The sequence below is a fragment of the Molossus molossus genome, unplaced genomic scaffold, assembly GCF_014108415.1.
Source record: "Molossus molossus isolate mMolMol1 unplaced genomic scaffold, mMolMol1.p scaffold_m16_p_1, whole genome shotgun sequence".
Classification (NCBI taxonomy): Eukaryota; Metazoa; Chordata; class Mammalia; order Chiroptera; family Molossidae; genus Molossus; species Molossus molossus.
In genome coordinates, this window is record NW_023425344.1 from 190,038,258 (window position 1) to 190,061,674 (window position 23,417).

The window sequence follows — 23,417 nt, forward strand, 5'->3', positions numbered from 1 at the left end:
GAGAGACCCGGTTTGGTTCCCTCTAAGGGCACGTATCTTGGTTGCAGTTTGTCCACGGCCCTGGTTGGGTCGTGTGCGTGGCAGCCACTCGATGTGTCCCTTTCACATCGATGTTTCTCTCTCTCTCTCCTTCTCACTCTATCTGAACAAAAAAAAATGGAAAAATGTCCTCGAATGAGGATGAAAAAAAAAAAGAATAGAGAAAAGAGGAAATAAATAAGTGTGAAATTATATTTGATCTTATTTAAGAATGGAGGACTCAGAGTTTGATTATTATATACTTCATTGGTAATTACCAGATGTTTCCTCATATTTTATATGTTTACAGATTTTACCTATCTCTTAAGATAACAAGGGTAGGGAAGGCTTATTACTTTAGACTCTATTATCCCCTCATAGGCCTATATCACAGTGCTTTCACATAAAAGGTACTCAGTGAATTTGAAAATTAAATTAGACACCTGGATTAATAGTAATGTCTTGATTTTTTTCAGGTACCATGATTGTCAGTTTTCAGAGCATGATTGGCCTATACATAACAACTTTGATATTGATGAAGTTCAGCGTGACCCAAGAGTTTTGTCTGATGTCACTGATGAAGAAGAAGTACAAGTTGATCCTCGAAAATATTTGGATGGAGATCGTGAAAAGTATTTGGAGGATCCTGCTTTTGATACCAATTACTCCACTGAGCCTTGTTGGCAGTATTCAGATCATCATGAAAACAAGTATTGTGATCTGGAGTGTAGCCATACTTGTAACTACAAAATGAGGTCATCATCATATTTAGATAACTTAGTTTGGAGAGAGAGTGAAGTTAACCATTACTATGAACCCAAGCTTATTATAGATCTTTCCAATTGGAAAGAACAAAGCAAAGAAAAATCTGATAAGAAAGGCAAATCAAAATGTGAAAGGAATGGATTGGTTAAAGCCCAGATAGCTCTAGAGGAAGCATCACAGCAACTGGCTGAAAAAGAAAGGGAAAGGAACCAGGGATTTGACTTCGATTCCTTTATTGCAGGAACTATTCAACTTAGTTCACAACATGAGCCTACTGATGTTGTTGATAAATTAAATGACTTGAATAGCTCAGTGTCCCAACTAGAATTGAAAAGTTTGATATCAAAGTCAGTAAGCCGAGAAAAACAGGAAAAAGGAATGGCAAATTTGGCTCAATTAGAAGCCTTGTACCAATCTTCTTGGGATAGCCAGTTTGTGGGTAGTGGGGAGGAATGTTTTCTCATAAATCAGTTTTGTTGTGAGGTAAGGAAGGATGAACAAATTGAGAAGGAAAACACTTACACCAGTTACTTGGACAAGTTCTTTAGTAGGAAAGAAGATACTGAAATGCTAGACACTGAGCCTGTAGAAGATGGGAAGCTTGGGGAGAGAGGAAATGAGGAAGGATTTCTGAATAACAGTGGTGAGTTCCTCTTTAACAAGCAGCTTGAATCCATAGGCATCCCACAATTTCACAGTCCAGTTGGGTCACCACTTAAGTCAATACAGGCCACATTAACACCTTCTGCTATGAAATCTTCCCCTCAGATTCCTCATAAAACATACAGCAGCATTCTGAAACATCTGAACTAAAACACTCAGCAGACATTTCTCTTTGTATTCTTCATGAAATGTGTTTGTCTTTTTTATTACTGGTGTTTAAGTCATTTTTTTACTTGAATCAGATGGTTTCATTTAGAAAGGATTTTATTCTTGGTTTTTAAAATCCAGACTTTTTTTCTACATGTGAGATGGTTTTCATTTTAACTGGCATGTCGTTTGCACACAAAAGTAAAGAATAGAGCAAAATAATGCAATGCAGGAGGAGACAAAAGAAATGCACTAAGACAAGTAAACATTCTCTCATAGAACAATGATCTCTTTTACAGGAAACAAAAATCTTGCCTTGAAATTTACACAGTGAGACTGTACATAATTGCATGAAAATATCTATTTTTTTCCTAAAACATTTTTCATTCATGAGTATTTTCAAGTTTTTCATACTGTACACATTTCTTAAAACACATGATACCAGCAGCAACTGAAAATGAATGCCGAATTTGGTACACATGTGTTATCTACCTCAAGGTAACAAAAGTATGTGGCAAAACATATACCACCCATAGTGCTTCACAATATGCACTTCTATTTAGCCAGCATTTATTGTAGTAAACTATTCTTAATAAGATTCACTCACCATTTATAAATGTTCTGGTATGCATTCTTTATAGTGAAGTGTTACTACATCACATCTTATTTATTTTAGCAAATCAGTATATTTTCTGTATTTAATTATAAAAAGTTAACTTAGTTTTTGAAATTTATTTACAAATACACTTTTTCCATTTGGCACTATGGTTTGTTGCCTACTTAGCTGAATATATAATGTCAGCTTATCCTAAGGCTGTCCCCATACTTAATTTACTTAAGTATTCATTTTAAGTAAAGTGCTCACTGTGTATAGGAATTTGTATTTTGGAGGTGCTTGATCTATCTACAAAGAAAAATTAGGAATTACTTTATTATAAAATGCTCCTAGAAGTCTTAATTGTGTTTATTTTTTAAAAAAGAAACCAACTGTAATGTTAGACTTGTGTGCATGGAAGTAATTAAGGTACATCATTATTGTAGTTTAAAAGTTGTACATGATAAGACATATTTTGTTTTTACTGTATGTTTTTACTGAATGATCTATCCCCCCTCCCAAGGCAAGCATGAATAAAATTAGGTTAAATGTAGCATGTGGCATTGCAGTCTTTTAGAATTTGTTTCATCCATTTTATTTTATTGCATACTGTCTGTATCTTTGGTTATCCTGTTTGGAGAAAAAGGACAAATAAAACATGGCCAGCAAATATGGCTCTTGTATAACTCTTTAGGTAATTAAAATTACTTGCTAGAATGAAAATTACTAGCAGAATCTTTATCTAGTCCACTTTTGAGCATCTTTGAATTGTAGCTATTGTTTAAGCTATATTAGACCTAAAAGGCTTAAAAGAATTCACACAAAAATCTCTTGTTGACTTACCGTCACATAATTAAGTGGAATTAGGCTTTCTATAGTCAGATGTAGCTTAATGATAGGGATATGTTCTGAGAAATGCATTGTTAGGTGATTTTGTTGTACAACCATCATAGAGTTCCATTACACAAACCTAGATGTTATAGCCTACTACACACCCAGGCTGTGTGGTATACCAATGTCTTACACGTGGTCTGTCGTTACAGAAACGTTATATGGCACATGACTTATCTATTTCAAAAATTAAGACATGTATAGAAGCTTTGAGCTACATAGTCAGAGGAACCACCTTTAACGTATTTGTTTTAACCCTGGCCAGTTTGACTCAGCACTAGAGGGTCGGCCTAAGGACTAGTGAATCATGGGTTCGAGTCACATACCTCGGTTGCTCTTCATCCCTGACCCTGGTTGGGGTCGTGCGGGAAGGCAACCAGTCAATGTGTCCCTCTCATGTCGATGTTTCTCTCTCTCCTTCCCACTCTATCTGATGATAAATGGAAAAATATCCTCAGTTGAGGATTAAAAAATAATAAAAATAAACATTTGTTTTACAGTACATCTTTCCTTTCCTCAAAAACTTATCCTTTTACCTATCCAAATATAAAACCAATCTTTTTTAAATCTCACTTTTGTGTATATCTTCCATTTTGTTTTGTACAAAGCCAGTTCTGTTAATGCCTGAACTACTTCCTGCCCAAGACCTATTTATTGATTTCATCTGTATTCACAGGCTTTAAAAAAATGCAAATATTATCTGGATGAATGTCATTGTCACGTGAATTTTATTTTTTTTAGCCTCCATTCTGACTTGATTAATAGTTTCGGTTTCAGCCCTGGCTGGTTTGGCTCAGCGGTTAAAGTGTCGGCCTGCGGTCCTGAGAGACCCGGGTTCGGTTCCCGCTAAGGGCATGTACCTCGGTTGCAGTTTGTCCCCGGCTCTGGTCAGTCGTGCGGGTGGCAGCCACTCGATGTGTTCCTTTCACATCGATGTTTCTCTCTCTCTGGTCCTCTCTCTCCCTCCTACTCTACCTGAACAAAAAACGGAAAAATGTCCTCGGGTGAGGATTTAAAAAAAAAAAAAGTTTTCGGTTTCACTACACTTGGTAGAAACATTCCCCAGCCAGACAGAATATCCATTCCCATAAAACATTCACAGAAGACACAGTTATTTGCATAAGCCTGTCTAAAGACCCCAGCATTCATAATCCCATCAATCCTTTCACTGGGAGAACAATCTTTATGTGCTCTCAGTATAATTGTAGCCCATCCCTGGGCTTTGCCATTGGATTTTGGTGCCACAGTGCGTGGGGCTTCCATGTCAAAGAGTCCAGAAATTTCTCCATCTTCTGACCCACATTGGTGCAAAGGCTTTGGGTCCCCAGTGAGGGGTCGAGTCAAGGGACCCTGTCCTTTTGTCAACCCTCATCTGATTCAGCTTGAAGCAATTGCAGGTTAGATTTTTTATTATCTGAGTCTTGGCTCCAAAATGTTTCCAAAACCAGGTTAAATAAATCAAACTTGTCTGGGGCTCTTTAATCCTGAAGGTTCAGTAGGTGGTCCTTTAAGGCTATACCACCTTGGGTAGTACTGTATTAAAACTTTTGCTTGGCCCTGGCCGGATTCTCAGTGGTTAGAGCATCGGCCCTCGGACCAATGAGTATTAGGTTTGATTCTGGCCAAGGGCACATACCTCGGTTGCAGTTCGTCCCTGGCCCTGGTTGGGGTTTTGCGGGAGGCAACCAGTTGATGTGTCCCTCTCATGTTGATGTTTCTTTCTCCCTTTCTCTTCCTCTCTCTCCCTCCCACTGTACCTGAAGATGAATAGAAAAATATCCTTGGGTGAGGATTAAAAACAAACAAAACCTTTTGTTTGAACCCCATCAATGTCCTTTTTTTTTTTTATACCTAACCATTCAGGGGGTGGGTGTTGGTGTGCTGGGCCAGAACACCTATGGTTGGGGACTCAGCATTGGCTCCTCTGGGGAGCTCTGGCATGGCTTCTGGGCAGCTCCATCAGCTGAGATTAGCATAGGCAAAGACTGAGGGAATCCTTAGTGGCAAAAGCTTCGGGTGTCCCTGAGAGCCACGAGGGCTACATGGATCCTTAGTGGTGAAAGCTGGTGGGGTCTTCTGCTCTCCTTTTCCCCCAAAATGGGAGATCATAGCTGAGGGGATCCCATTTGGCTGCAAGCTATGTGGGACTGGGGGATGGGCTGACCCCTGTGAAATGCTGTCTATTCTTTTCTATGAAGTTCTTTTTTATATCTGTGCCCCACTGGGTTGCTGTAGCTCCTGCATTGTACTTCAGAGCTTTCTCAGAGGTATTTTCATCAGTAAGTAACTGTTAATCATTGTTTTTTTGGAGGTATATGTGCTGAGAACGCCCAGTCCACCAATCTTGCTGATGCCGCACTCCTAAAAATGTGTTTTGTTTTGTTTTGTTTTTTGTGTGGAAGAAATAAAGATGGTCTTTGGGCCAAGACTTTTTATATGGTGTTGACTTTAGCTGGAGTACTTTCATGGTGCTAAGCTTAATTGGGACAGGCTAGGACCCACGGGAAACTAGCTGGCTTCCACTTCCTCCAAAGGCACCAATGACTGCCCTTGATACTAAATTTGGCTCAGGAGACTCAGAGGACAGAAATTTCAGGCAATGGCCCTGGCCGGTTTGCTCAGTGGTTAAAGCGTCGGCCCATGGACCAGAGAGTCCCAGGTTCGGTTCCTGTTAAAGGCACGTACTTTGGTTGCAGTTTGTCCCCGGCCCCAGTTGGAGTCGTATTGGTGGCAACCACTTGATGGGTCTCTCTCACATCCATGTTTCTCTCTCTCTTTCTCTTCCTCCCTCTCTCCCTCCCGCTCTACCTGAAGATAAATGCAAAAACTGTCCTCAGGTGAGGATAAAAAAAAAAAGGAAAGAAATTTCAGGCAATGATGAAAATAATGGGATTTCTTAGAGAAAAATAAAGAACTGGTCTATTTAGACTGGAGTTGACCCATTAAAAGTATTTGGAAATGGCCTGGCCAGTGCAGCTTGGTGGTTGAGCGTTGATCCATGCACCAAGAGGTTGCCAGTTTGATTCCCAGTCAGGGCACATGCCCAGGTTGTGGGCCAAATCCCCAGTGGGGGGCATGCAGGAGGCGGCCAATCAGTGTTCACTCTCATTGATGTTTCAATCTTCCTTCCTCTCTAAAAATAAAAAGTATTTGGAAATGTCTCAGTTTGTCAAGACTTTGATTACAGACCTTTCTCAAGAGCTATGGATGTATCAGCCATCACACTGAAAATCAATCCTAACCATACCACCTCAACCAAGGAAGGCACTTTGGGAAGAGGTACTGACCTAAAATGTTGGGGTGATCATCCCCAGGTAAGGCATTTATAGTTGTGTAAAGTGATCTATGTCATAGAGAATGGAGGCCAAAGGAGGTTCAGAGACTCCCAGTTATATCTGGGGGAGATCATGAGACTGAGAATCCCATGATGCATTCCAGATTGCTTGATACCAGAAGTCTTAGGTGGTTCATGATCATAGGCATTCACAATGTTGGGACTCATGGGATGAGTGTTTGTAGAAGTTATGGATAAAGGGGTCTCCTCATTCACTGAAATGATTTGGTTTGCTGCTTCTAGTGTCAGACTTGGCCGAGTTTGTAGCTGCTGCTTCCTCCTTTTGATGCACTGGTTCTTGAGCCAAGTCTTTATTACTAACGCATCAAGTTGAGTAGCTGAAATAAGTTCTGCCATGCTAACCTAATGTGGGTACATGGTCTTTTCAAATGTATCTTGTGGTATTCTGAGCTGTTCTGGACTAAAGGTTGTGTGTTACTGACGAGCAGATCTTGGCTCTTTTGCCATATACTTTCTTTATATATTTTTTTTATCCTCATCCGAGGACATTTTTGCATTTATATTCAGATAGAGCAGGAGGGAGAGAGGGAGGAAGAGAGAGAGAGAAACATCGATGTGAGAGAGACATTGACTGGTTGCCACCCACATGACCCCAACCATGGCCGTGGACAAAGTGCAACCGAGGTACATGCCCTTAGCGGGAACTGGACCCAGGACTCTTTGGTCCCTGGGCTGATGCTCTAACAGCCAAGCCAAACGGGCCAGGGCCATATACTCTTTCTTAAGGAAGCACATGAGGATGTAGGTCCGCCTGCCATAATACCTTTTAGAAGTAGAATGATCAGCTGTGTGAATTTCTGAGCTCCTGAATTTTGTCTTTTGAATTTAAATATGTACTCAAGTTACATTAAACAGGCAAGCTCTTATGGGGAAGCTTTCCATTTTTCGCCCTTAGATATGATGTTAGATGTGGATTGTCATATATGGCCTTTATTATGTTGAACTAATTTTCTTCTGTTCCTATTTTGAGTATTTTTTTAAATCATGAAAAGGTGTTGAATTTTGTCAAATGCTTTTTTCTGTATTAGTTGAGATAATCATATGGTTTTTGTCCTTTGTTTTGATAATGTATCTTATATTGATTTTTATATGTTGAACCACCCTTGTGGAATCCCACTTGGTTGTGATGTATAATCCTTTTAATGTGTTGTTGGATTCAGTTTGCTACTTTTGTTTGTTTTGTTTTGAGGATTTTAGTGTCAATATTCATCAGGTATATTGATCTGTAGTTTTCTTATAATATCATTGTCTGAGTTTGTTACAGTGTAATGCTGGCCTGATAGAATGAGTTTGGAAGTATTCCCTACTCCAGTTTTATAAAAGAGTTTGAGAAGGGTTGTTGTTAATTCTTTAAATGTTTGGTAGACTTCTATCTATAATGAAGCCATCTGATCCTGGGCTGTTCTCTGTTGGGAAGTTTTTTATTATGCATTCAATCTCCTTACTAGTTATAGGTCTGTTCAGATTTCTAATTTCTTTACAATTCACTCTGGGTAGGTTGCATGTTTCTAGAAATTTATCCATTTTTCTAGATTATCCAATTTGTTGACATGTAATTGTTTATTATAGTTTCTTATGATCACTTTTTATTTTTGAATAAGTTATCATTTTTTTTTCATTTCTGATTTATGTTATTTGAATACTTTCTCTTTTCTTACTCTAAGGGTTTGTTGATTTTGTTGATCTTTTCTGTTCTCTATTTCATTTATTGTTGCTCTAATTTTTATTATTTCCTTCCTTCTGATAAATTTAGGTTTAGTTCCCATTTTTTCTAGTGCCTTGAGGTATAAAGTTAGATTATTGGTTTGAGGTCTTTATTTTATTTTATCTTTATTTTTTTGTATTTATCTTCAGATAGAGTGGGAGGGGAGAGAGAGAGAGAGAGAGAAACACCGATGTGAGAGAGAAACATCAATGTGAAACACATCAACTGGTTGCCTCCCACACAACTCCGACCAGGGCCAGGGACAGACTGCAACCGAGGTACATGCCCTTGACTGAGCCGAACCCGTGATTCATTGGTCTGCGGGCTAACACTCTAATCGCTGAGCCAAACTGGCCAGGGCTATTTTATTTTATTTTTTAAAAATATGTTTTTTATTGATTTGAGAGAGAGAGAGAGGAAGGGAGAAGGGGCGAAGTGAGGGAGGAGGGAGAGAGAGAGAAACATTGATCAGTTGCCTTCCATATGTGTCCTGACCTGGGATTGAACCTGCAACTTGGGTATGTGTCCTGACCAGGAATTGAACCGGTGACCTTTCAGTGAATAGGATGATGCTCCACCAACTGAGCCACACTGACCAGGGCCTGAGGTCTTTATTTTTTAATAGATTTATTTTTGAGAGCAGTTTTAGCTTCACAGCAAAAATAAACAGAAGGTAGAGAAATTTCCAATAAAGCTACTGCCCCCACACATGCCTCCCATATTATGGAAATCCCCCACCAGAGTGGTACATTTGTTGCAATTGATGAACCTACATTGACACATCATTATCACCTAAAGTCCATAGTTCACATTAGGATATACTCTTGGTGTTGTACATACTATATAGGTTTATACAAATGTATTACTTGTTTCCACCATTGAAGTATCATACAGAGTAGTTTCACTACCCTAAAAATCCTCTGTGCTCTTGCAATTTATCCTTCCTTGCCCCTACCCCAAGAAAACCACCAATCTTTTTACTGTCTCCCTAGCATTGCCTTCTCCAGCATGTCATACATATAGTTGGAATCATACAGTATGTAGCCTTTATAGACTGGTTTGTTTCACTGAGTAATATGCATTGGTCTGCTTGATTGTGTCTCATATGTCCTTTAGGTTTTCTTCACTTTTGTTTATTCTGTTTTCTTCTTATTCCTCTTATTCAAACTTGACAGTTCAAATAAACTATCTTAGAGTTCACTGATTCTTCTGCTTGATCAAGTCTGATGTTGATCCCCTCTTGTGAACTTTTCAATTCCTGTATTCTTTAGCTGCAGAATTTCCACTTAGTTCTTAAAAAAAAAAGTTTCTGCCCTGGCCGGTTTGGTTCAGCACTTAGAGCATTGGCCCACGGACCAGAGAGTTCCCGGGTTTGGTTCCTGCTAAGGGCACATACCTCTGTTGCATTTTGTCCCTGGCCCCGGTTGGGGTCGTGTGGGTGGCAGCCACTCGATGTGTCTTTCTTGCATTGATGTTTCTCTCTCTCTCTTCCTCCCTCTCTCCCTCCCACTCTATCTGAAGATAAATGCAAAACTGCCCTCGGGTGAGGATAAAAAAAAAGTTTCTATGTCATTGCTATATTCTAATTTTGTTCATGCATTGTCTTCCTGATTTTGTGTCGTTCTTTGTGTTCTCTTGTAGCACATTGAGTTTCTTTAAGATGATTATTTTATTCTTTGTCAGGCAATTAATAGATCTCCAGTTATTTTTGGCTAGTTTATGGAGATTTATTTTGTTTTCTTTGATTGAGCTGGGTTTCCCTATTTCTTCATGTGTCTTATTTTTTGTTGTGATTTTTGCATTTGAAAAAACAGCCACTTCTGCCTGTATTTATAGACTGGCTGTGTACTGAGGAAAATCTTTACCAACCATCCCAGTTAGAGATTCTTGGGCATCTCAAACCTTTTATGGGGATGTTTCACCTCTGTATTGGTGTGTGTAACCCCCCTGGCCCTTAACAGATTTGACAATTTCTTTTTACTGGAGATTGTAGTCGCTTGCTCCTTCTGGGTGTCTGTCTGAAATACCTGGCACTACAACTCACTGAGCTTACTTTTCTCAGTGGCCCCCAGGCATCTAAATTAGTGCTTTGAGTCAGGTCATACTGAAATCAATCAGTCTCTTGGGCAGCCTTCCCAAAGCCTGGCACATTGAAGATTGTTCTCTTCACTCCTTAGGAAGAAGTTGCAAGTTGAGCTTTTCCTCCTAATCATGCTGGTTTGTGGGAGGGGCTGCCCTGGTTGAAATGAAACCGCTTTTCTTACCGATTTCCATGTACCTATTCTTGGCTTTGAGGCTCTGGGGTACTGTGACTTCATAACTGGTTTCTGGATTTCTCCTAAAGGCTTTATGGACCATATATTGTTAGGTTGGTATTTCTGTGGAGTAGTAATGTCTTGGGCTTCCTATTCTGCCATCTTGCTTATATCCAAAAATAATTTACTTTTTAAATGACTAATTCTGACTAAGAGGAATGTCCAGTTGTCATGCAGCTTCAGGCTTTTGGTATGGTCTTTGTCAGTAGATTTGACACGTCTCTGAACTGATGGTTTGGCATCACAATTTTTAGAGCTATTTCTGAAGCTTGGATATTGGGCCTACTTTGGAACCTGTATTGTTGCCTTCTATCCCCACCTTTTGGTTGTCTTTAAAAAAAAATGAGAGTTCAAGCATATAGAAAAACTGTATAAAGTTAAATATATAGAGAGAGATACACACACACACACACACACACACACACCACTCTTTATCAGTTCATCTCCTTTTGATTTGCATCAGATGAACAGCTATAGAATACAACTGAATTCCTCTATTTAAACCTGCACATTTCATATTCCTGCCTTTCTCCTCAGAGGTAGATACTTTTCCTAGTTTTGCTTATCATTCTCATGCAGTTTTATACTTTACTATATATGATTTTGTAAACATAATATTTTGCAGGTTTTAAAATGTCATGACATATTTTTCATATCTTTTTGCAATTTGCATTTTTTGCTCAGCATATCTTGAAATTTAACTATGTTGATACAGGTAACTCTAATTCCATTAATTGTTGTAGTGCTATGTATCATTTTTTTTTTTTATCCTCACCCGAGGACACTTTTTCATTTTTTGTTCAGATAGAGCAGGAGGGAGAGAGAGAGAGAAACATTGATGTGAAAGGGACACATCGAGTGGCTGCCACCCGCACGACCAACCAGGGCCGGGGACAAACTGCAACCGAGGTACGCGCCCTTAGCGGGAACCGATCCCAGGTCTTTCCAGACCGTAGGCCAATGCTCCAACCGCTGAGCTAAACCGGCCAGGGCTGTATCATTTTTTATTTTTATTTTTTCACAAATTAAAAATTTGTTTTTCTTTATTGATTTTAGAGAGAGGGGAAGGGAGAGGGAGAGAGAGAGAAACATCAATGAGAGAGAACATTGGTTGTCCGCCTCCTGCATGCCCCCCAACTAGGGATTTGGCCCACAACCTGGGCATGTGCCCTGACTGGGAATCAAACTGACGACCTCTTGGTGCATGGGTTGACGCTCAACGACTGAGCCATACCGGTTGGGTATATATCCATTTCTTAAATTACATTTGTTTTCAAAATTTTGCTCCTACAAACACATTTGCAGTGAGAATCCTTGTGAACATGGATGAGTGTCTTTAGGGTATATATCTAGACGTAGAATTGTTGAGTCATAGAGAATGTGTATCTTCAAGTTTAGGAGATTTTGCTGCCCAAAAGTGATGGTACAGATTCATACTCCCGCCAGCAGTATGAGAGTTCCTATCCACACACATCCTCCCAAACCAGAAACTGAGTCTTTTTCATTCAATTAACCTTAGCAGGCTTGCTGTGTTTAGTTTACTTTAACTATAGTAGGAATTGGACTTCCTAATTCTAAGCAACTATGACAAAGTCATGACTGCACCTCAGGGATGTGTATGCAGCCACTTTGATGACGATGAGAGAGTGTTGTTTTTATATGTCCTGTTGCATCTGCTCTAGTTTGGGAACAGGTGGTTTAAATTTTAAAAGTTGAGCCAATTATGTAACTTACACTGAGGCCTATAGCTAAGGAGTAAAAGAGGATCATGAATCAGTGTTTTCAAAATAAAATGTAACATAGGATTGCCTTTGCGTCTAGGCTCAATAATGTAGGTTCTGCATAGTATTGCTCCTATAAGACTATTGTTTTATTTAAAAAGGACTGTTTTCTATCAGCTGCTTTGTTGTGTGTTATATAACATGTTTAATTATTAGTGGGCTGGTCCTCGTGCTCTTTGAATAACAAAATGCTTCCTCCTGATCTCAGACTTTTCAGTTCCCATTTGCTATTGAATTCAAATCAATAGTGGCTCTACCCTAAATGGATTTATTATTATGTATCTAATATTAGTCTGTTGTACTTTTACCCTAAACTTGTTCATATGAGGATTGCTTATCATTCAGTTTTACTACCATGAAAATCTGGGTAGAGAAGGAAAAGGAGAAACCAGGAATTGGGAGATCTGAGATCTGGATCCAGTTTCACTGACTTACACTCTCACTTGGGTGTCACATCTCTGGGTCTAAGTTTCTTACTAAGTAGATGATACAAATTACTTGAGCCTAACAATATAGTCTGGGGATAACTGAACAGCACAGTGCCGTGTTGAATTCTAACCCACTATAACAGTCACAATGATTAGTCCTTGGCAGGATAATAGCTACATTGGACTGGATGCATTCATGTGCCTTTAAAGATTGAGAATGAAATTTTGTGTTCAGTGTACCGTTACCACTTGACTGGTAGAGGCAAAAATATCAGAACCCCGGGATTGTTTACCTTGAAAGAGCAGTGTGAGCTCACCAAACTCCTCTCCATAGTGCCTGGGGCAGGCAGGCTCCTTAAAGAAGCCAAGTGAAGAGAAGACTGAGCTCTTCCAAAGGTCGGTATGTAACAAGTATCTCATAGCGAGGGGTGTTTGATTACCCGTGTTGGAGCATTGGTCTCTGTTCCAGGCAGAGGTCTAGCAATCAGATTCTAGTGGTTTGCATGTTTATCTTCAATGCCTCGGTGGTATTGTGACAAATCTAACTCACCTTCCATGACAACTGGCCCCTCTGCAATGCCTTGCCTAGCTCTTGGTGCTGTGCCAGATCCTGGGCGTCTGGTTCGTACTCCAGTCCAAGCCTGTTTCTTTCTGCCCAGCTTAAACCACAAGCTTGGATCCATATTTGTCTGTACACTTGGACCTTGCTTCCAACTGTGCTTACCACTCCCACACCCACCTAACTTGAACCTTAGGGATGACTTCAGCCACCACCGAAGACATTGAACTTTGCAGTATTGCATAGTCCTTAAGCACACATACTTCAGAGTCAGATCCAAACTAAACTGAAAACCGCCGTCTACTTACCAGCCTTGTGTAGGTTATTCAGCCTCTTGATTTTTTTTCATTTGTAAAATAGGGCTACTAACACATTTTCTCAGGTTGTTGTAAGGATTTTATTTTATTTTTTGTATTAGTTTATTTTTTTTGTTACAGATATTTCTCCTTTTCCCCCCACCCTGTTATAAGGATTTTATTTTTTTATTTTATTTTTAAATATTTTTTCTTTACTGATTTTATTTTTATTTTTTATTCTCACTGGAGGATATTTTTCTATTTACCTTCAGGGAAAGAGAGGGAAAGAAAGAGGGAGAGAGACACACATCGACATGAGAGGGACACATTGACTAGTTGCCTCCCGCACGACTCCGACCAGGCTGGGAACGAACTGCAACTGAGGTACGTGCCCTTGGCTGGAATCGAACCCAGGACTCATTGGTCCATGGGCCGATGCTCTACTGCTGAGCCAAACCAACCAGGGCTCTTTATTGATTTTAGAGAGAGAGAAAGGGAAAGGGAGAGAGAGAGAGAAACATCGATGAGAGAAGACATCGATTGGCCTTCTGCATGCCCCCCACTGGGGACTGGGCCCACAACCTGGGCATGTGCCCTGACTGGAATCGAACTGGTGACCTCTTGGTGCATGGGTCAATGCTCAACTACTGAGTCACACTGGCTGGGCTGTTGTAAGGATTTTAAAAGGCTATCCACAAAACCTTTTAGCACAATGCCTGGTATTTCATAAATTATCATTGCTCTTGTCCTGTTTAAATTACTGCCCTTGCCCCTCAAATTGAAACTTCAACCTTGATTTTGCACCCTTTCTCGAAGTATCTTAATTTCTGTTCTAGCCACACTGCTTATCAGCCCTGCCCCACTCCTGGCCCTGGTTTGATCTTCCACACCACCCAGACCCCTAGCTCAACAAGCATCCTCATTTGGAAGCCAAATCTTGAGAGTCATCTCGTACTCCTTCTGAAAACCTACATCCAATACCCCGGGGAATCCTGTGGCGATGTCAGCATCAGACCATTTCTCACCGTCTCCACCACTGCTGTGTGATCTAATCCACCATCATGTGTCTGTCGGGACTTCATCAATAGCCTCTCACTGACCCTCCTGGCCTCCCTACGGTTTATTCTCAATATAGCAGCCAAAGTGATCTTTTAAATCATGTCATGTTGCTCCTCTAGTTAAAACCTGATTGACCCCTTCTCAGAGGAAGCCTTTACCACAGCCCCCCAGGCATCCTCCACTGCTCCCTCCCAAGCTCGCGTGGCCCCAGCCGCACTGGCTCCCACCGCGGGGTGTTGACTAGCCTTTCCCTCTACCCGTACGGCTCTTGGCCCGAGAGCTACATCACTGCCAACCTCTTCAAGTCTCTGTTCACCTGTCACCTTGTCTCAGAGGAGGCTGTGCCTGAGTAGTGTATATGGAATAACACATCCATCACTATGTTACACCTGCCCTACTTGATTTTTCTTTCTAGCACATATGCCATGTCTTATATCTTTATTTCTCTCTCCACTTAAAATATGAGCTCCTTGAGGCAGAGAGTTCATTGGCTTTGTTCACCGCTGTGTCTCCAGCCCTGAACAAGTGCTTGGCATATAGTAAGTGCTCGGTATTTGCTGGATGAATGAAGGCATGCAGGGAACTAATGATGAATGCTGCTTGCTGTTCCTTCTGGATTGCTGGGGCTCAGGAGCAGTGAGGCTCTGGTGATAGGTCTGGGGTTTGCCTACTGAGGTTCAGTTATGGTATCATCCGTGGTTCTCCAACTTTCTGTCATTCGCAGGAGGGGGAGGACTCTAACTTTGGGGTTCCTTAGGTATGACTCTCCAGAACCAGCAAACTCTAAAAGTCTCAAGAGCAGTTAGAAATTTGCAGAAAAATGTGGTCTGGTCCAGCAGGTTCTTTATCCTGAATTTTATTTTCAAATGCGGGTGCAGTTGAGGTTAACGACTATTGCTCCTGACTCCACTGCTTGCCTCTTTGCTTGTTCTCTTTGTTGGAATGACTGTACCTGTCAGGGTTGCACAATATGTTCATGACCCAGTTAAAACAGTGCCAGCTGGTTTGTTTTTTAACTGCCTCTTTACTATTCCTGTTAATCATAATGCTGCCAAATGAGCCAGGCCTAGATTATATGTTTAGTTAAGGATCTTTGGCAACAGAAACCCTCTCATGCTAGCCTTTGAAAAAGGGGGAAATTGATCAGAATTCAAGGGTGACTCATGGAGCCTAAGAACTGGGCCTTAGGATAAACAGAACCAGGCCAGAGGGCACCAGCAGCCCGAGGAGGGTTAGGCTGTTTCTCATTTCTGCCTCATTCTTTCTCGACCAACCGGGACTCGTGGCTCTAACTTCAAATGTAACTTCCAGCTATATAGAATTCTGGCTGCTATTTCTTTCTCCCAGCTCACCGTTTCTCCGGAAGGAAATCATATTGGTCCACCCCTAGTCCAGTTACTATGGCCAGGTGGCAGGGTTATGCTAAGGAAACACTGCTGCTAGGAGCCAACCCTTGTTGATGGAGGATGGAAGGCAGGTGGTAGAGTTGTTTTTAGTTGGCTGTCCCCAAAGGGACCTGTAATGCATGGTAATTGGCTCTCTCTTTCCTTTTCATTTTTAGTCACCCGTGGACCATTCTGAGGGCATTGGCTTCTCCAGTTGGATCCACCGGGGTCCTCCAGGCATTGATTCCACTGTGTGTCTTGGGTTCATCAGGTCAATCTATAGCTTCATTAATCACAATTTTTTGACTTTTACATAATGTTTGATGATTTTTAAAGCATACTTTTATACTTCAGGTGAGTTTCACAATAACCCTAAAGGTCAAGTAGGCCAGATATTATTATCTGCATCTGCAAGTTAAGGATACATAACTAGAGAAATGAAGTCACTTGCCCAAGTTTGGGTGGTGAAGCCAGGAGTAGAATTCAGGCCACCTGATTCCTGGGTGCTTTTTCAGTGGTTTTTTCTTTCTTTTCAGTAGAATAAAAAATTACTTATATGTCTGCCAAGTGTCATACCATTCAATATATTCCTTTTGTTGTTGGTGACACTGAATTCTAAATCACCAATGTAGCAATTTTTATTTTTAATTTTAAAATACATGTAGTTTTGTTGTTGTTAATCCTCATCAATGTTAATCCTTTCCATTGATTTTTAAATAGAGTGGAAGGGAAGGAGGAAGGGAGGGAGGAAGGGAGAGAGAGAATTATCAATGTGAGAGAGACACATTGATTGGTTGTCTCCCAAAGGACCCCAACCAGGGCCGGGGACAAACTGCAACCCAAGTTGTGCCCTTGACTGGGAATGAAATCCACGACCCTCCGGTCCATGGGCCAATGCTTGAACCACTGAGTCAAACTGGCCAGGGCTGAAATGTGTGTAGTTTAAATTTGTTTTACACACGTATCACTTTATAATTAATTACAACCTTAAAAATTATATTTATTCATTGTAATATAATAGAAAAATAAATATTCCTAAAAGCCTTGTAATTTTCCCAAGTGAAAAGAGCAGTAGGAGCATCTTTTTTCTTTATTAATTTTTTTTTAATCCTCACCTTAGAACACTTTTTTGTTTATCTTCAGATAGAGTAGGAGGGGGAAAGAGAGAGAGAAACCGATGCAACAAAGACACATTGATTGGCTGCCTCCCTCATGACCCTGAGTCCAGGGACCAAACCGCAACCCAGGTACATGCCTTTGACCAGAATTGAAACTGCGACTCTTCTGTCCATGGGCCGACCCTCTAACCGCTGAGCCAAACTAGCCAGGGTTAGGAGCATCTTTTTTCTAATAATTGGTCTTTGACTCTGACACCGAGTTCCTAAATCCCTTGGAATTTCCTGGGTGGTAGCAGTGTCTTCTGTTCTGAGGAAGTGACTCTTGGTGGGCCCTTGTTGGGGTGGTCTGGCCATCAGAAAGACCGAGCCACGATTAGAAGCTTAACTTTTCAGCCCCACCCTCATTCTCTAGAGAAGGGAGAAGGGCAGGAAGTGGAGTTAACGATCAATCAATCATGCCTATGGGATGAAGCTTCCATAAAAATCCCCAAACTATGGGATTCAGAGAATTTCCAGGTTGGTGAACATATCCATGTACAGGATGGTGGGGAACCCCAACTCCATGGGAACAGAAGCTCCTGTGCTTGGGATACGCCCAGACCTTGTTTTCTGTAGGCTGCTCATCTGTATCCTCCATCACATACTCTATTATATAACATAAGTGTTTCCCTGAGTTCTGTGAGCTGTTTTAGCAAATGATCGAATCCAAGGAGGAGGAGGTCATGGGAATGTCTCATTTACAACTGAGTGGGACAGATGTGGGTAATCTGGGACCTACTACCTGCGATTGGCATCTGAGCCCGTAACCTGGGGCACTGGATGCGGTCTCCAGGCAGAGAGCATCAGAAGGAGTTCAGCTGAAGCATGGCCAGCCGCACTGGCAGAATTGCTTGGTGTGGGCAAACCTCCACACACCTGGTGTCAGTGTTGTGAGTGTGGTGGTGTGAGAGTGAAGGAGACACGAGAAGTGCAGGTTTTCGACTCATTCATTTAATATTTTTACTTATCCAATTTCCTTACACATCACCACAGCTGGGGAATTTATGACTTATCAACGTATTATGTCTGTGGTTTATTGTCTTCTGGGATGTAAGCTCCACGAGGGCAGGGATCTGGCAGGGTTGATCCCTGACGCACCTCAACACCGAGGGCCTGCAAGTGGTGAACCCTCAAATATTTGTCCAATCTAGCTTCGATTTAACACAAAGGTATAAGTGTGATTTCACACGTTTTTAGTGCATTTTATTTTCTTTGTTTGGTTCTTCCCAGTTCTCTACCCCCCCTCCTTCTCAGAAAGCCCCACCATACCCGACAGATAATCACATGTACCCTTACATAGTGTTTCTCTTTTATATGTACCCACATTTGTGCATACAGTATACATGCCCACACATGCGCATATACTTTTTAGAGTTTAAACAAATGATTGTTTTTCAAAAATGCCAGACTGTTGGAATAAACTTGATTTAGCTACCTTCATGCACAGCAGGAGAAAAGACAGAGAACAGTTCTAAGACTTCTAACATTGAAATGTTAATTTTTTAAAAAAATATTTTTTTCCTTATTGATTTTAGAGGGAGGGAGGGAGAGAGAGAGAAACATCAATGAGAGAGAACGTCAATCATTCGCCTCCTGCATGCGCCCCACTGGGGATCTGGCCTACAACCTGGGCTGTGCCCTGACTGGGAATTGAACTGGCGACCTCTTGGTGCGTGGGTCGACCCTCAACCACTGAGCCACACCAGCTGGGCAAAATGTTAATTTATATACCATCTGGACTCAGATTTCAGTTAAGCTCTGTTATCCATAATGATCAAGTAGCATAATAAAACTTTAGAGGTTCAGGTCCATGTTTCACAAAATATACATTAAAAATGTGAAGACCTGATGTTTCTCAAGTATTTATGATTACTACATAGGGGACTTAGGATTTCATTCTTGCCAATGTTGCCATCACCAGCTCTCTCTTAGCATTATCTTCTAAATGGCTTCATTGTTTCGAATCTGTCTCCTTTGGCACTGACATCACCAGGCCTTAACTGTCCACCTGGTAAGCAGAAAGGCATGAGGATGTTATTTCTTACTACTTTTTTATTATTTTTTTCATCCTCACCTGAGGACATTTTTGCATTTTATCTTCAGATAGAGTGGGAAGGAGCAGGGGGAAGAGAGAGAAAGAAACATCGATGTGAGAGAGACACATCGAGTGGTTGCCACCCACACGACCCCAACTGGGGCCAGGGACAAACTGCAACCGAGGTACGTGCCCTTAGCGGGAACCGAACACCGGGCTCTCTGGACCACAGGCTGATGCTCTAACTGCTGAGCCAAACTGGCCAGGGTGTTACTACTTTTTTAAAGCAACTAATAAAGACTCGTTGTTGAAAAATTAGAAAATGCAGGTAAGCAAATGGGAAAAATTCTCCATAACCCCACCTCAGAGGTATAATTTTTACTGTTCATATATTGTAACTTCCCTCTCTCCTTCCTTCCTTGTTTTTACCCAAGCTAATTGCTTATTTTTCCATATTTAAAAAATTATAATAATAATTCAAAGGTGCATAAGATAATATCCCCTTTTTCTCTCTCAATACTGTCCCCTCCAAATATTCCAGTCCCCATAGGTCCCTACCTTTAGCAGTTGTGCATTTCTCCAAACGGTTTTCTATGCATATATAAACATGTATACACTCACTTTTTTCATAATTGGGATCATATTATACATACTTTTCTGCAACTTACTTTTCTTCTCTAACAATACATTTTAAGCATCTGTCCATGTCAGTAGTGTTTGAGCTATGTTTGTCTTTTTTTTTTTTTTAATCCTCACCCAAGGACACTTTTGCATTTATCTTCAGATAGAGCGGGAGGGAAAGAGGGAGGAAGAGAGAGAAAGAAACATCGATGTGAGAGAGACACATCGACTGGTTGCCACCCACACGACCCCAACCAGGGCCAGAGACAGACTGCAACCGAGGTACGTGCCCTTAGTGGGAACTGAACCTGGTCTCTCCCATCTGCGGGCCGACGCTCTAACCGCTGAGCCAAACTGGCCAGGGCTGTGTTTGTCTTTTTAATGGCTGCAGAGTATGTGATGGTGAGGCTGTATCATTTATATAACCGATTTTCCTATGAATGGACATTAATTGTTTACTCTTACAAACATAGCTGTAGCAAGCATTCTTTGTGTGCCTTTGAAGCATTTTCGAGGATACAATTCTAGAAGTAGAAATCCTGGGGCAAAAATCTGCTGACACTGAACATGCCGATAGACACCTCAGGGCTGACTTTCAGCCTGTCTGCCTCAGTGGCAGCCCGGCCTCCCTCCGGAGCCTCTGGCGGACAGTGCCATGCCCACGGGAGACGTTTTGCAGGTCCCTCCTGGATACCAACTTGCCTTCCAAATGGCTGCACCAATTTCCTCTCACTGTTTTCCACACGAGTGCCCCTTTCCCCGCACTCTGGCCAGCACTGCAAACTATTGGGGAGTTCATCTTTTCCTAACGATTTGAAAGACCATTCTCTAAATGTATTTGTTACATATGATGCAAAAATCCTTAATGATTTATAAGTATATATATTTACATTTTATAGTGTCTTTTCACATCGAAGACGATTTCAGTGAACTCGATCTGTCAGTGTGTTGTTCTTTATATATCGTGAGTTTTGTATCATTTACAATGGCCTGCCCCACACCAAAATTATTAAACCAGTCTTTTATATTTTCTTTTATATTTAAGGTTTAGTTTACATTTATATCTTTAATCCACCTCAGATTGATACATTTAGCAGCTTAATTTTGATATTATTTACATACCAAACAATTCACCCTATTTTGTTGTTTCTTTTTTTTTTTTTATCCTCACCCGAGGATATTTTTCCATTTTTTACTCAGATAGAGCGGGAAGGAGAGAGAGGAAGAGAGAGAAACATCGATGTGAAAGGGACACATCGAGTGACCGCTACCCACACGACCCAACCAGGGCGGGGACAAACTGCAGCCAAGTTACATGCCCTTAGCGGGAACTGAACCCGGGTCTCTGTGGACCGCAGGCTGATGCTCTAACCGCTGAGCCAAACCGGCCAGGGCTATTTTGTTGTTTCTTCCCAGAGGATATTTTTCCATTTTTTTTATCCTTGCCCGAGGACATTTTTTCCATTTTTTGTTTAGATAGAGTGGAGGGAGGGAGAAGGAAGAGAGAGAGAGAGAGAGAGAGAGAGAGAGAGAAACATCGACGTGAAAGGGACACATCGAGTGGCTGCCACCTGCACGACCCAACCAGGGCCAGGGACAAACTGCAACCAAGGTACATGCCCTTAGCGGGAACCGAACCCGGGTCTCTCAGGACCGCAGGCTGACACTCTAACCGCTGAGCCAAACCGGCAAGGGCTCCATTGATTTTTAGAGAGAGGGGAAGGGAGGGAGGGAGAGAGAGAGAAACAATGATGTGAAATATTGCCTCCCGCATGACCCCGACCAGGGCATCAAACCTGCAACCCAGGTTCATGCCGTTGACCGGGATGGGTCTGAGGGCTGATACTCTAGCCGATGCTCTAACTGCTGAGCCAAACTAGCCAGGGCACAATTCACGCCCTTAAAGTGTACAATGAAATGCGTATTATATTCATGAGGCTGTGCAACCATCACAAACACTGTAATTTCAGAACATTTTCATCTCTTCTGCAGAGACCCTGTCCTCATTGGCAGTGTCCCGGTCTTCACCCCTCTCCATCCCCCTGCAACCACTAATCTGTTCTGTTTCCCTAGATTGGCCTATTCTGGACATCTCATATAATGGATTCACACAATATGTGGTCTTTTGTGAATGACTCTTTTCACTTAGCATAATGTTTTCAGGGTTCGTCCATGTTGGAGTTTCTGTTAGTACTCCATTTGTTTTTTGCCGAATTGTTAATCTTCCACTGTATAAGTACCACAATTTGGTTATCCATTCATCACTTGGTAGACATGTGGTTTGTTTCACTATTGGCTATTATCAATGAGGCTGCTATGTACATTAACATACCATTTTTGTATGGGAGTTTGATTTCAGTTCGTTCAGGTGTATACTTAGGAGGGTGAGGTGGTAACTCTATGTTTAACTTTTTGAAGGACTGCCGATTTGTTTCCGCAGTGGCCACCTCGTGTTACATTCCCACCAGCAAAGCATGAGCGTTGCAGCTCCTCTGCATCCTCGCCAATACGTGTCCCTGCCTGTTTCACCTTCCTTCTAGCCCTCCCAGTGAGTACGAAATGGTGTCTTACTGTGATTTTTCTGTACCGCAGGCCGACGCTCCAACCGCTGAGCCAAACCGGCCAGGGCTTGTTGTGATTTTGATTTTCACTTTGCCAAGGACTAATGATGTTGAGATATTTTCATGTGTATATTGGTTATTTGTATGTATTCATTGGCAACATGTCTATCCAGATCCTTGGCCCACTTTTAAATTGGGTTGGTCTTTTTTATTATTGAGTTGTAAGTGCTCTTTACATGTTCTAGACACAGCTCTCTTATCAGATATATGATTTGCAGATATTTTCTCCCATTCTGTGGGTTGTATCTTCATAGAATGAGTTGGGAAATATTCCTTCCTCTTCTATGTTTTAGAAGAGTTTGTGAAGGATTAGTATTAGTTCTTTTTTGAAAGTTTGGTAACATTCATCAATCAATCAAGTCATCTGAGCCTGGGCTTTTCTTTGTGAGAAGTTTTAAATTAATTCCTAATTATCAGATTAAAAAAATAATTGATGTGTTGAACTTAAGAACATTTTTTGTTGTTGTTAATCCTCAACTGAGGATATTTTTCCATTGATTTTTAGAGAGAGTGGAAGAGAGGGAGGGAGGGAGGGAGAGAGAAATATCGATGTGAGAGAGACACCTTGACTGGTTGTCTCCCACACGACCTCGGCCAGGGCCAGGGCCAGGGATCGAACCTGCAATCCAGATGCCCTTGACTGGGAATTGAACTCAAAACCCTTTGGTCCACAGGCCGACGCTCTAACTGCTGAGCAAAACTGGCAAGGGCTATCAGGTTTATTTTTGAGTGTGATGTTAAGGTGGGACTCTAACTTAAATTGAAACAAAACAAAACAGCAAGTTGTTCTAACACCATTTACTGAATAATCTACTTGTTCCTACTAACTGTAAATACCACTTCTTAAGACCATTTCAAATCTTGATTAAAACCTTACTCCTGATGAGACACACACACAGAAAAGAGTTTGTTTTATCAGTGGCTGTAATGTTGGTGCCTTGAGAAATTCTTTGTCCTGTTGGCATGTGAGGTTGGAAAACAGAAGGGACCAGGAATGGCTCGTGACGCCCCTACCTCACCA

General features: G+C 41.3%; 1 protein-coding gene across 2 annotated transcripts in view; it reads left to right on the forward strand.

Moving 5' to 3' along the window:
• MAPK6 (mitogen-activated protein kinase 6) overlaps window positions 1–2,860 on the forward strand; it is a 51,451-nt gene extending 48,591 nt beyond the window's left edge. For both annotated transcript variants that reach the window (XM_036270796.1, XM_036270804.1), the window contains exon 6: window positions 495–2,860. In XM_036270796.1, coding sequence (XP_036126689.1) covers window positions 495–1,596 — 1,102 coding nt within the window. In that variant the 3' untranslated portion in view covers window positions 1,597–2,860. The remainder of the gene's footprint in view (window positions 1–494) is intronic.
• The last annotated feature ends 20,557 nt before the right edge of the window (window positions 2,861–23,417 follow it).